General features: G+C 55.3%; 1 protein-coding gene across 1 annotated transcript in view; it reads left to right on the top strand.

Annotated features, from left to right (window-relative positions):
* Window positions 1–7,985: 7,985 nt before the first annotated feature.
* Window positions 7,986–13,853, top strand: part of FOXN1 (forkhead box N1) — a 13,165-nt gene continuing 7,297 nt past the window's right edge. The window contains exons 1-4 of the mRNA XM_029928933.1: window positions 7,986–8,108; window positions 8,470–8,928; window positions 11,217–11,327; window positions 13,038–13,168. Coding sequence (XP_029784793.1) covers window positions 7,986–8,108; window positions 8,470–8,928; window positions 11,217–11,327; window positions 13,038–13,168 — 824 coding nt within the window. The remainder of the gene's footprint in view (window positions 8,109–8,469; window positions 8,929–11,216; window positions 11,328–13,037; window positions 13,169–13,853) is intronic.

The following is a 13,853-nucleotide window of genomic DNA, read 5'->3' as shown; positions in this document are numbered from 1 at the left end:
CAGCTTTCCATCCAGTCATTAGTCCACCCATCAATCTGTCCATCCATTGATCTGTCCACTCTAACCATCCATCTGTCCTTCTGTCTACCCACCTATCTATCCATCTATCCATCGTCCATCTAGCCAGAAAGGTCAAGCCCCAGTTGGTCTCCCCAGGGCTGCTAGGAAGGACCTGTGGTACTGTGGCATTTATGGGGCATGTGACCTGCCTGCCAGGCCTGGGGAGGCAGCCCCACCCCAGCCCTCAGGCAGGGGGCCGGTCCAGGCATGTGGAAGTATTTATACCTCGATGGAGGCTGCTGGCTTGTTGCTGGGCTCCATGACTCCCCGAAGCCGTGATGGTGACCATGGCCCAGAGCCCACTGTGAGTGCTTGGATTCAGCTCCTCTGGGGCGAGAGCTGGGTGGCAGGGGCTGGGGACGGGCTAGGGAGATGGGAAGCTGTTGAGAGGTGGCCAGGGATGATGGAAAAGAAGGGGTGCAGGGCAAAGGCGAGTGGGAAAACAGGAAACTGAGTCAGGCATCCACAGCAAGGCTATGGAGAAGGAATGAGTCCATTGCCATTTACCAGTCTCTGGAGGATCCCTTGGTCAATGGCAGGAAGAACAGAGCAGGAGGACTAAGATGACATGGGAGATTAAGGTTAAATGTCTGGAAGAACTTCCATGGCAGCCCCAGACACGTAAGGTTGCTCAAGTGCTCTTTCAGGATGGGCATGCCAAGTGATAGTCAGGGACCAGCCTACTTCCAGAGCTGGGGGATGGCCGAGGTGGCTTTGGGTGAGCTCTGCTTTGGGGGATGGGAATGGCTCAGCCGCAGGTGTCTCAGATTTGAGGAAAGTATCACATGGGGGACACGATTGCTCTTCTCACTTTGTTTTTCCCACCCCACCCCTCTTCCTCCTCTGCTCGGAGCTGCTTCTCAAAGCACTTTAATCAGATCTGAAGGCAGGGGCCGCTGACCCTTTTCCTGAAACTGAGGCAAGGTGAAGAGCCAGAGGGGCCAGAATGTTGGCTTCAGAACCCCTGATCCTGATGGGATGAGAGGATCTAGAAACTTCTTCCTTGTTGGCCCACTCAGACTCCCAGTGTCCTGGGGTGCTCAAGGCTCAGGAGCAGAGCCCCGGGCCCTCCACTGCCAGCCCCAACTAAGTAATTGCTGAGCTGCTCCAGGGGCCCCCTCCCAGCTGCCAGGCAGGTGGAGCCCCGGGTGGGGCCACAGGCAGCACTGGGCACGGGCCCCACCCCTCATAAAACATGCTGCCGCAGCCGGTGACAGAAACCATTAAGGCGGAACTGCGCCTGTCTCCACCTCGCTCATAAAGGGCGGGCAGGAGGCTGCCCAGTGGGAGGGAGTGTGGTGAGAGCCCAGTCAGGGCCCTCAGTGTCTTCTGTGACTCAGCTGCCCACAGAGGGCCCAGGCACAGACCCTCCCCAGGAAATCTCCATCACTACCCCCAACCCACCACTCTGGCTCCCAGGGGTGAGCAAGGAGGCTAAGTGTTCCGGGTAGTACAGTGGGTAAGCACACGGGCCTTGAGACCTGTGTCTGAATGCCGGGGACCATGATTTGGCAGCTTCGGGAACTGGAGCAAGTCAGGGTAACCTCTTGGAGGCTGCTTCCTCATCTATAAAATAAGGAGGATGACACTCTTCTGGGGTATCATAATTCACCCAGCTATTCCGGATCCCCTTGAGGATTTCCTCAGGCAGGTCCCTCCTGAAGGCAGGCCAAGGGTGAGGGCCCAGTTGACAGCTCTGTGGACATAGTCACTTCCATAGAACCTGGCTCTGCATCTTCAGAAGCAAATAGTCCCTTGTTATTGTACTTATAAGGGAACAAAGGTACAGAAAGAGGATGCCACTTGCCCAAGGTCACACAACCAGCAAACAGGGTGTCCCTCAGCCTCTACCCCCTTCTGCTGAGTTCTAAGGCACTAGAAAAAGGGTCTCGGAGGTGGGGAGATGTGCCCGGGAGAGGGAGCGCAGGGCCCGCTGTCAGTGAGGGCACAGAGCAAGAATTCAGTGATGCTCCTTGTTGATCCTCTTGTCATGCCTTCTGGGGACTTAAGTTTATTTATCTATTTTGAGAGAGAAAGAGATAGTGCAAGAACAGGGAGGGGAAGAGAAAAGGAGAGACAGCATCCCAAGCAGGGGGCACTTGAGTGGCACAGTCAGTTAAGCGTCCGACTTCAGCTCAGGTCATGATCTCACGGTTTGTGGGTTCAAGCCCTGCCTCTGGTTCTGTGCTGACAGCCTGAAGCCTGCTGCAGATTCTGTGTCTCCCTCTCTCCCTGCCCCTCCCCCACTTGCACTCTGTGTGTGTGTCTCTCTCTCAAAAATAAATAAACATTTAAAAAAAAAGAATCCCAAACAGGCTCCACACCATCAGCACAGAGCTAGAGGTGGGGCTTGCACTCATGGAGCCTTGAGATCATGACCTGAACAGAGATCAAGATCAAGAGTCTAGCACTTAACCGACCTAGCCACCCAAGTGCCCCCCTTCTGGGCAATTTCTTACGACCATGCTCCTTACTCAAGTTAGAGAGCAAGGATTGTGCTCTGGCTTCCCTATGACTCCAGAGAAGACCAAGTCTGTTTCTTCCATCCCCACCCATGGGTTCCTACTCTCCAAGGGTGATGGACAGAGGAGAGGTAGCTCAGAGAGCAGAGAGTAGACAGAATGCCCAGATACAGAAATGGTCTTCACCTAATGTTTTGTCAGGGTTGCACCTCAGGAGTGTGTGTGGGGGGGGGTACGGTGGGGGCTCTGGAGGCCTGAGAATCAGGAGATGCTATTTTCAGTTTTAGCTGTGTGGCACTAGACAGGTCACTTCCTCTCTCTGGGCCTCGATTTTCTCCTCTGAAAAATGGGGCCCCCTACTAGTGGTGTGCTGATCGATGTTCGATAACCAGCTCTCCAAAAAAAAAAAGGTTCTGATTTGTAGCAGTTGCTAATTTCCATGGATAAATACTTACACAATGACCAATTTGGGCTCATTTGACGGAACCAGGAGTTGGAGAGAAGTGGGCACAGGTGACCTTTGCAAACCCATAGTAGCTGTCCCCAGCACACGCTGTTTGTTACCCTCTAGGGCAACGGGAGAATGAAAAAAGATAACAAGTAAAGATACAAGCGCCTGGTAAGCCGCAGAGTGCTTTATGGATATAGAGTTGTGACGATGCTCGTCTACACGGTTGAAGGGATCCCAGGGCACAGTCCACCATTGAGAGCCCAGGCCTAGCTCCAGCCCAGGAAAGGGGCAGGCTGTGGGGTGGGGAAGCCCACCCTCAGTGTCAAGTTCATGGGAGCGCCTGGGATCTGAGAAAGGAGGAGAGCTGACTGGACTTCCCACACTGGTTTGCTGATATTTGCACACACACACATCTCATCCTGAGTTTTAGGACAGAAGCAGATAGGATAGAGGTTAGACTTCAATGAAAAATTCCCTCTGGGGATGCCCAGGTGGCTCCGCCGATTAAGCGTCTGATTTCAGCTCAGGTCATGATCTCGCAGTTCACAGGTTCAAGCCCTGCGTCAACTGGACTTACAGCTCAGAGCCTGCAGCCTGCTTCAGATTCTGTGTCTCCCTCTCTCCTCTCCCTTCTCTCTCTCAAAAAATGAATAAATATTAAAAACAAAATTCCCTCCCTCAGGACACTGGTGCCATTAGGAAAGCCTCCTGAGGGATCCAAAGCAATAGAGTAACTCCCTGCCTCCCATCTTCCCTGGGAGTTTCTGCAGGCGTAGCTCTACCACAGGGGAATAGCTGGAATGATCTCTGAGGCCAGAGAGTCAAGAGGAGGGAGGTTTAGCCTCTGCCAATGCCGGAAGATGATGTCATGGAGACTGAGGTGGGAGGCAGGAAAGAGGAGTTCCCTCTTTTCTCCCTCCCCCACCCCACCCCCCCAGCTCATGCTTCAAATTAACTCTGTCCCACTGCTAATTATTAATAATAGCTATTATTTATTGAGCATGTACTATGCATTAAGCTATTTACAAGCAATATTTCATCTAATCATCCAGAGGGGTACGTATTATTAGCCCTCTTTTACAGATGAGGAAACTGAGGCCCAGGGAAGGAGGTTAAGCAACTTGCTCAACCAGAGTCCCACAGTTACTGGGCTCACAGCCGATCCTGCCTCTAGAGCTTCTGAACTAGATCGTCCAACTTCAGGACCATCGATGGCTACCCCAGGGAGGGGTCAGGGACCAAGTCAACGTCATCCCTCTTCCCACAATGAGCCCTTCTCGGTGCTGGACAACCCCTCCCCATACGCATCCATCAGAGCCTCACTGCTCAGCTCCTGAGGCAGGAGGGCCCTTTTGAATGAAGTTGGTAGAGACTGTGTGGTCTTAGGCAAGTCACTGGACTCTGGGCCTCCTTTCCTTATTCATTAAACAGAGACTGGGCTGAGGCGACCAAAGGGGTGCCCCCAAATCAGGGACCGTCCCTTATAAAAACAACCCAGAGGAAGCCCCACACTGAGGACCTTTCAAGGACTTCTGTATCTTCTGTCCAAACAGAGGGGTGGGCCTCTGGCTCAGTCTGGACTCCTTAGTTTCAATCCTGTCGCGGGGGGCCTGGAGGTGGAAGGTGGGGATGGGGGAAGGGAATGGTGGTTTGGCCAAGTCAGAGTATAAAAGCCATGGCTGTGAACTTCAGTTAGGGCCTCTGAGATGCAGGAAGTCAGCTGGGGCTATAATGTCCTGGGACATAGAGGCTGGTACAAGGATGGGGGTGAGGCAGCCGCCACAGGGGTCCTTCTGGGAAGGCTGGACCCTCAGGAGGAGGTGCGGCCCAAGCTGGGGCTCAAAGAGGCCCCTTCAGGTTCATGTCTCAGAAGGCAAGGGCAGCCACCACCTGGGGGTCATCAGCCCATCTCTCCAAAGCCCTCCAGGCCTAAAGCAGCAAGACCATCAGTGAAGCCAGGGTCTGGGGTCAGAGGCCACAGCCACATTTGACATATGTCCTTGAGCACTTTCTATGTGCCGGGCGTCTTACACACATCATCTCTCTTAAGCATCATGTTGGCCCTGTGAGATAGGTCCGCAAGCTCCGTTTACCAGAGGAGCAAGACACAAAGAGTTATACAGTTTTTTCAGAGTGACACAGCTGGGACTCAAACTCAGGCTGGACAGATCAAATCTAACCCTGTTGCTGTTAACCACATACAGTTCTGCCTCTGGAGAGGGGAGCAACCACTGCCCCACGGGTTACAAAGCCTGAGACCTGGGGGTGGGGAGATGGGGGGAGGGGTGGCCAGAGGCCCTAGGCCTTGCCCCTGAGGTGCTGGAGAACAGCTTGGGAAAGCAGCTCTGGGCCAGATCCAGGCGTGGCAGGCAGGCCCCAGCTGTCCCAGAGCTGCCCCGGGAGCCGAGGCCAGGCCTGCGGTCATGCGGAGCCAGAGATGGGCCGCCCTGCACCTTGGGCCCCCTGCCTGCTCCACTGTGGTGTCTGATTACGGCCAGCTCGGCGCTTTCCTGGTCACGCCACATTTAGCATTGCCGAGTGAGAGGGTGCTGGGACATGGAAAAGGGGCGGTAGAGACTCTTGAGGGGGCGGGAGAGCCTCCCACCAGGCCTCCACCTGGACCCCAGCTCCTGGCCTCCTCTGTCACTGATCCCCTGAGGGACTTTGGGCAAATGCTCTCCCTTCCTAATCCCTGTTACCCCCAGTCAAAGAGAGGAGGTTGTTTATTCTTCAAAGGTGTGCCAACCCCAGGCTAGGCACCATGGGGCCACCAAGGCCACCCCTCCCTCCCAGAGCTCCCAGGAGAGCATGGCCTGGGAAGTGTAGTTATCCTGATCTGCTTGGCAGAGGTCTTGGATAGGAGGGGTAAGTGTAAACCTCAGGGGTTCTTGTTGCTTGGCCCCCCAGTTAAGCTCATACCCACTCTGACCCCCACCAAATGAAGAAACCACAAGAGTACAGCCTCCAGAGTCGAACAAATCTAGGTTCGAATTCTCAAATTTATTTTAATGTTTATTTTTTAAAAGGGACTCAGCTTTCTTTTTTTCGTTGTTTTTAAATTTATTTTTGAGAGAGAGAGAGAGATAGAGAGAGACCATGAGCAGAGGAGGGTCAGAGAGAGGGAGACACAGAATCTGAAGACAGGCTCCCGGCTCATGAGCTAGCTGTCAGCACAGAGCCTGATGTGGGGCTCGAACCCATGGACCATGAAATCATGACCTGAGCCGAAGTCGGACTCTCAACTGACTGAGCCACCCAGGCGCCGCAATGTTTATTTATATTTGAGAGGGAGAGGGGAAGGGGCAGAGAGAAAGGGAGACCAAATCCAAAGCAGGCACCAGGCTCTGGGCTGTCAGCACAGAGCCCGATGCGGGGCTCAAACTCATAGACTGCGAAATCATGACCTGAGCCGACATCAGATGCTTAACTGACTAAGCCACCCAGGTACCCCTGGGTTCAAATCCTTAATCTATTAAGGATTAGCTATGTGATTTGGGCAAGTCAGGTAAGCCTTCTGAGCCTCAGTTTCTGTATCAGTAGAGCGACATTAATGATGTACCTTCCTTACAAGTTTGTTCTGCCAAACCAGTGAGAAAATTCTCCAAACTGTTTATCCACCAGCTAGCCCAGAGCAGGCCCTCTGCAAATGACAGCCTTTATCAGAGACTACTTGGCAAAGAGGAGTACATTCAAGAGGAAATGCCCTCTGCAGGCGGTGGAGAAGGAAGGCAAAGAGCTGAGGATGATAATAGTAAGGCCGTACCAATAATGCTGTTAATAATGAGAGCTACTGAGCGCTTACGATGTGCTAGGTACTGTGCTAAGTGCTTCTAGGTACTGTGCTAAGTGCTTCCTATGCATGATTTCATTTACTTCGGCATCAGCATCGGCATCAGCATTGCCATGAGGGAGGCCCACCCTCTCTCTGTGTTTTGTGGATGATGGTGTTGAAGCGCAGAGAGCTTCTCCGACACAGTGAGCAAGGAAAGGCTTGGAGCCAAGCCCTCTCAACCTCTGGGCTGTGCCAAAGACAAAGGGCTGGGAGTCTAGGAACTCCGAGCAGAAAAAGCCCTCGGCTATCATCCAGCACAAGCCCCTACTTTTTCACATGGTGAAACCAAAGCTCAGAAAGGGTGGTGGCCTAGGCAACCTGGCTGGCTCAGTCAGTAGAGAATGTGACTCTTGATCTCAGAGCTGTGAGTTCGAGCCCCACACTGGGTGTCAAGATCATTTAAAAATAAAATATTTTTAAAAGGTGGGGGAGGAGGGCAGTGGCCTGCATAAGGTCTCAGGTATGAGATGCAGTTTGGAGGAGAAAACAGCACTGGCTAGAACTTGCACAGTGGGCCAGTGGTGGCAGCCTGGCGCCATGCCAGCTCACGGGGCCACCAGACAATGGGGTCACCTCAAGTCCCCGGTGGCACTTGACACTTTCAGGGTCATGCCAGCCCCTGTAATGGCACCACAGACCCAGCCTCTATGGAGGGCTGGGTCACCTGCAGCGTGAGGGTCACTGCTACCCTCGGCCTGGGCTTGATCCACTCTCTCCAGTCCCCTTCTCTCAGGACCACCCGCTTGCTCAGTCACTGAGCAGAGACTGCTGGCCAATGGTCACCTAGCCCAGTCCCGCACTGGGGAGACGGGGGCCGTAGGCAGGGTCTCCAGGAAACTATCTGTCACCAAGCCCCAGAGCAGCCAGCCAACTGTCCCCCCTGGGGCCGGGGGACGGGAGGTTTCCTACCTGGTATGTTTTCATTCCGTCTCCACCAGTCTCCTTTCTGCGCTTTTCTTCCTCTGTCTCTAGTTTATCTGCTCCTTTCTGTCTCTGATGTTCTCTCACTTTGTCTGTTTATCCACTATCTGTCTCTGTCTCGCCAGGTGTCTGGCTGGAGTCGGGGTCCCAGCCCAGGGATGGGGGTGGGAGTGGAGGTGGTGAACTTGGGGTCGGTCACTCCAGGACCCCGGTCCTCACTCTCATCACAGCCGGCTTTCTTCGAGGCCAGGACTGGGTGATGGTGTCGCTACTCCCACCGCAGTCTGACGCCACGCTGCCCGGCCCCGCCAGACTGGAGGGCGAGCCCCAGGGGGACCTCATGCAGGCGCCGGGCCTCCCAGGCTCTCCTGCCCCACAGAACGTAAGTACCTGGCACCTAGGCCCCACCCCCAGGGACCTCCTGGGGTCTGCCTTGTCTCTTCCACCAGCCAACAAGTACCCAATGACTCCGAAGATCCAGAAGTGTTCAGATAGAGGCCTCTGCTTGTCCCTTCAGCCTGGGGCTTTCCCAGGGCAAGGCTGTGTATCTGGCTGACTCAGGGCACCTCAGGTCTAGGAGCAGTGTACCCCCACAGACTAGGGCTTCCAAAGGCAGGCTATATCTCCTCCATCATTTGGGGGCCCCCAGCACTCTGCCACAGACGGAGTGCTCTTTACCCTAGCATAGAGCAGCATCCTGTCCAGCCTCCACTCACAGGCTCTCTACCCATTCTCCACCCCAGAAGCTTGCCGGCTTCAGCTGCTCATCATTTGTGCCCGACGGCCCCCCAGAGAGGGCATCCTCACTGCCCCCACAGAGCCCCAGCGTCGCGTCACCTGGCCCTGAGCAAGTCCACTGCCCAGCCAGCACTGGCCCGGGCCCCTTCCGGCTCTCACCCTCAGACAAGTTCTCCAGCTTCGGCTTCGAGGAGGGCCCCGCAAGCAGCCCTGGGCGCTTCCTCAAGGGTGGCCATGGGCCTTTCCACCCATACAAGCGGCATTTCCATGAGGACGTCTTCCCCGAGGCCCAGACTGCCCTGGCCCTCGATGGACACTCCTTTAAGACCCCGGGGGCACTGGAGACCTTCGAGGAGATCCCCGTGGATGTGGGGGAGTCTGAGGCCTTCTTGCCTGGCTTCTCAGCGGAGGCCTGGTGCAACGGGCTCCCCTACCCCAGCCAGGAGCACAGCCCCCAAGTCCTGGTGAGTACTAGTGGCCACCACCTACCCCTGTCCTAGTTCCCAGAAGCCCTGAGATCAAACTCCGCCTTCCCTTTCCAGACCTTTCCATTCAGGGTCAGTAGGTGCCAGGGAAGAGGCAAGTTCAGAAAGTTGGGGGTCTCGGCTTCATTCTGCCCTCCAGATCAGCGGGGGAGGGGACGCTGACCTGGCCTGGCATAGAGGGGGCAAGGTGGAGGAGGCAGGTCAGGCTAAGGAAGCTGGCAGCTTCCCAGAGGCTCCTGAGTCAGGATTCCAGTGTGTGACTTCTCTGTTTGCTTAAGTGTCAAGAATCCCCAGCCAGACCTACCGGCCCATATGCAAATGTGAGAAGGAAAACACATTCCAGAGGCCAAGAGAGAAAGGGTTTAGGGATGAGCTACAGAGCACAATGTTCTCCTCTCTAGCATCAGCCTAGAGCCTCAAGAGAGGCCTTAAGTCTTCTCAAAGAACTTTCTGGACCCCATTCCTTGCCCAGAATGGTGCCTGGGTATATTCATAAAAATACCTTGAAAGCACCTCAGAAGGCCAACCAACAAGTCCTGTTCACAGCCACCTCCACAAGCTGTGTGATCTTGGCCTAGTCACTTAACCTCTCTGGGCCTCCTCTGAGAAGTATGGCTACAGGGACCCGCCTCAGAGGCTTGTAGCCTTGGGCAGAGGAAAGCTAAAGGGAGGTTTGGAGATCCCTGAGGTAGCGAGCACTGAATAGGCTCAGCCAGGGTTGTGCTTTCTCCAGATGCCCACCAGCTCTCCTCACCTCTTGCTTTATGACAAGCTCCCATTCCATCCCCAAGCCACCCCCAACGTAGCCTGATTCCTCGACTTAGAAAATAGAGAAGGGGTTGGGTACCTACCAGCTGTGGCCAAGTCAAGAGCCTTGGTTCTGGGGCCCTCTGATGGCTTTTTCTCAGGCCTGTTGTACTCAACAGCAGCTCATGGTGAGGGCACCGTCATATAGCTACTGCCTCCCAAATGTCCACCCGATGCCAGCCCCTGCTCACTGTGCCACATCCTTTCTTCCAGGTGGCCCATTAAATCCTCACAACAACCCTCTAAAGACCCCTCACTGTCCTCATTTTGCAGATGAAGAAACTGAGTTTCAGTAGAGACCAAGTGACTTGCCCAAGGCATCCCTTGGCCTGTGGGAAGAGAGAGGCTGAGCTATGAGGCCACTCCCCTACCCCCCACACAGTGGAGAGGAGCTCAGGCCCAGAGGACCAGCGAGCTGGTCGATACACTGGGTGACCTAGGACACATCACTTTCCCTCAGTGGGCTCAGCTCCATCATCTCCCAAATGAGGAGGTTGGACATCGTGCTCTTGGCCCTTCCGGGCCTGAGATTCTATGATTATGGCTATCTCTGAATCTGCAACCCCAGAGTACATTGAGAAAGAGCTAACAGTTGATGTGACCCTCTGAGCCCAAATGCTGGTTTCCAAGGTCCCCTGGGAACCCAAGAAGAGTGGTTTACTCCTCCTGACCTTACTCACCTTCTGGAACCTAGCTGTGCATGCTTTCTGGCCCTCCTCAGCCCTTACTCAGGGGACTCTGAGCTAGACTCTGGGGGATTTTTGCGGAGCTCACAACCCCTGGGAAACCAGAGTCTGGCCACCACCACTGGCAGCAGCTCTAGACAGGGAGGATGAAAGAGTGCCAAGGGGCTCAAGCAGACCAGCTGCTCTGAGTTGAAGATGACCAGGAGATAGATTGGAGAGAACTCACGAGCCCCCTCCAAAGAGCCTGCTAGAGCTCCCTTAGGCTTTGCAGAGGGGGAAGTAGCAGGACTTGGGGTCATGAGCTGGACCAACCTGTCCGGCTGCTTCCTGTGCTCCCCTAAGGCTCTGCAGTGGGAACTCTAGAGCAGTGGCCTTTTGCAGATGTCCTTCCCAGACCTGCTCTGAGAGGCTGGTGGCTCTGAATGCAAGCAGGCCTCAAGAGCTAGGCTTGATGAGTGGGACCAGGTAGTATATCCTTATGCCGTTCCAGAGAGATCTCTGACCCTACCCAACCTCAGTGTGACCCAACTCTGCCTCTTACCTGAAGTGAGGTAGTGGGGTGGGGAGTGCTGTCAACTCCAGCCCCAGCTCCACCACTAACTTGCTGAGTTCCCTCAGGAAAATCCCTCACCTTCTCTGTTCTCTATGTGTTCTCCAGGAGTAAGCATAAGGGATGAAGAGTAGAGGTTGCTTTTGTGTAAGTTTCAAGCCACAGAAGAGAGGGAGGGAGAAAACTAAGGTCCAGGCGGGTCATCCGTTTTTTTCTTCCAGCAGGGGTCAGAAGTCAAGGTCAAGCCCCCAGCTTTGGAGACTGGCCCTGGGATGTACTGTTACCAGCCCCCCTTGCAGCACATGTACTGTCCCTCCCAGCCCCCCTTCCACCAGGTGGGTCAGGGACAGGTGGGCATGAGTCCCTGGGGCCTCAGGATATGATGTGGTGTGAGGTGTGCACGTGTGTATATGGGTATGCGCACCCGGATGGGCAGGCGGAGGCAGCAGGGCCCTGAGCCTCCAGCCAGGCCACCGGGGCTGGGGGGACTGGGGTTCATGGGGAAGGGAGGAAGCCATTGCCCTTCTCTAGGAGTACATGGGGCTCATCTGAGAGTCTCTGAAAAGCGAGTGGGGCCTGTAGTGGGACAGGGCCCAGATGCGAACCAAAAAGGGAGAGAGAAGGAGAGCCAATGACAGGGGCAGAAAGAAAAGGGTTATGTGGGGTGATATGAGACAGAGCAGAAAGGAAACAATGGGCTCCAGTCTGGGTCAGCCACTGTCTTGCTACGTAGCCTTGGCTCCAAACTTCCCTTTCACCTCAACAGGGTGGGACCAGGTATGGAGTAAGGCAGCCTTCCCACCTGGAGGGCTCCAAGACTCCCTCATCTTTGATCCTGTCTCCCCCTTCCCCATCCCCACTGCCCAGCCTCACGATTCGAACCTGTAGAGCATGCCATGTTGGCATGGAATACAGGTTTTTAGAAAGAGATAGGGAAGAGCCCCAGAGCAGCCAGGCAGCTCCCAGGAGTCACTGGGCAAGACGGAGCAAGTGGCTGCCCAGCGCCCAGCTCCATCCACCTGCAGCCTGGCACTGAGACAGGCCCTGCCTGTGGAGCAGGTTCTACTCCCAGCTCTTTGGCTTTGGCCCTCATCTTGGCCAAGCCAGGGAGGCAGGCACGTGGGGGGAGTGGGGGAGGTGGTCAGACTGCTTGCTTTGTTGGGGGAAAGAAGGAGACAGAGGGAAGCAGAGGAAGCACATGCGGGGTCACCCTTGCTGCCTCAAGTTCTGAGCCCGGGCCAGGGGTGTCCCTGAGGCACCCTGGTCCACCAGGGACTGGGCCACAGCAGGGTTAAGGGGCTGCCAGACCTTAAATGGCCTCACCATGCCTGGCCTCGCTTTGATGCTTTCTGCATTCCGCACCCCCCTAGAACAAGATGGCCGCACCCAGGCCTTTATGAAGCCTGCAGAGAGGGTGACTCAGGCACTAAGTGTCTCTCGGGTGACCTGGAAAGGGCATTTCAGCCTCGAGCAGATGGGGGAGTCAGAGTCTCCTACTCCCATGGCCCCCATAAAACACCACCTCTGGCACCGCAGCCACTCCCTTTGCCGTAAAACCACCTCCTACCCCCACCTGCCCACCACCATGACCGGCTCTTTCAAAGAACCACTGAAACTCATAAAAGGTGGCAGTGCCCAGCCAATGAACGCCCAGGCTGGACACCCTGCTTCCGGACCAGCTGCTTCCGGAAAATGTAGGGGAGACCTGGAGGGCCTCACACTCTCTAGCCCAGCTCAGGCTGCTCTCCCATCACCATGGCAACCAGAGCAGCTAGATGGCAGGAGAGGAAGGAAACCAGGACAGATGGAGCTTTGGGGGCTCTGAGACGCTGAATTCAGGAATGTGGATCTCCTTAGAGGCCCTCAGAGGTCCACACCCTTGGCCGGCCCCCTCAGATAGTTCTGTTATTGGACCCCCATGACCAAGGAGAGAAGAGTCAAGCTTCAGCTCTCTCTCTGGATGTATATGAATGGGGGAGGGATTACCCCCACCTTGGGAAAGACTGGTTATCATGGCAACCATCCTGCCCCTTTGACCTCTACAGTACTCACCAGGTGGCAGCAGCTACCCCGTCCCGTACCTGGGCTCCTCACACTATCCATACCAGCGGATCGCACCCCAGGCCAGCACCGATGGGCACCAGCCTCTCTTCCCAAAACCCATCTACTCCTACAGGTAAGTTTCCCAGCACTCCTGGGCTGAAAGGGAGTGGGTGAGAGGACCAGCAGAGAAACTGAGGCATGGAATCTTCAAGGTATAACGTGATGCCAGAGGAAAGAAGTCATACCCAGCAGGCTTCCAGAGGAGGCTGGAGAAGAGATTCCCGCAGGAGGGTGGGGAGGGGCAGGCGGATGGATTAGATCACCTTTGACCTCTTGCCTAGCCCTGGGGGTCTGTGTCAGTGACTCGACTCAGTGGATGCTGGTGTCCTGAGATGGGCCTGCTAAGTTCTAGCTTCCTGGGACCCAGGGCCTGGGACAGAGAGTTTGGGAGGGATGCTCGCCCCCGCATCCCTCCCTTTCCCCTACATACAGAAGGAAGCGCAAACCCAAAGCTCTACTGGAAATAAGGGACGGAAGAGGCCTGCAGATGCAGCTCAGGTCTCTAGCACCTGCAAGATGGGAGCTAAACTCTCTGGGAGGCTGGGCTTGTAAGTGCCAAGCCCCCAACGTCCACCCCGCCTTGGAGACCTTCCACCTGACGTTCTATTTGTCCAACCGGCAGTGAGATGTGACCTGCTGTGTGCTAGGTCCCCCATGGGTCTGGTCATCAGCCTACGTGAGCTCAGGAAAGAAAGGAAGCCAAGAGCACAGAGAGGGGTTTGTAGGAGGCAGGAAGATGTGCAGAAAAGGAGCAAGTT

This window comes from Suricata suricatta, chromosome 17, assembly GCF_006229205.1.
Source record: "Suricata suricatta isolate VVHF042 chromosome 17, meerkat_22Aug2017_6uvM2_HiC, whole genome shotgun sequence".
Classification (NCBI taxonomy): Eukaryota; Metazoa; Chordata; class Mammalia; order Carnivora; family Herpestidae; genus Suricata; species Suricata suricatta.
This window is presented reverse-complemented; position numbering and strand designations above follow the sequence as displayed.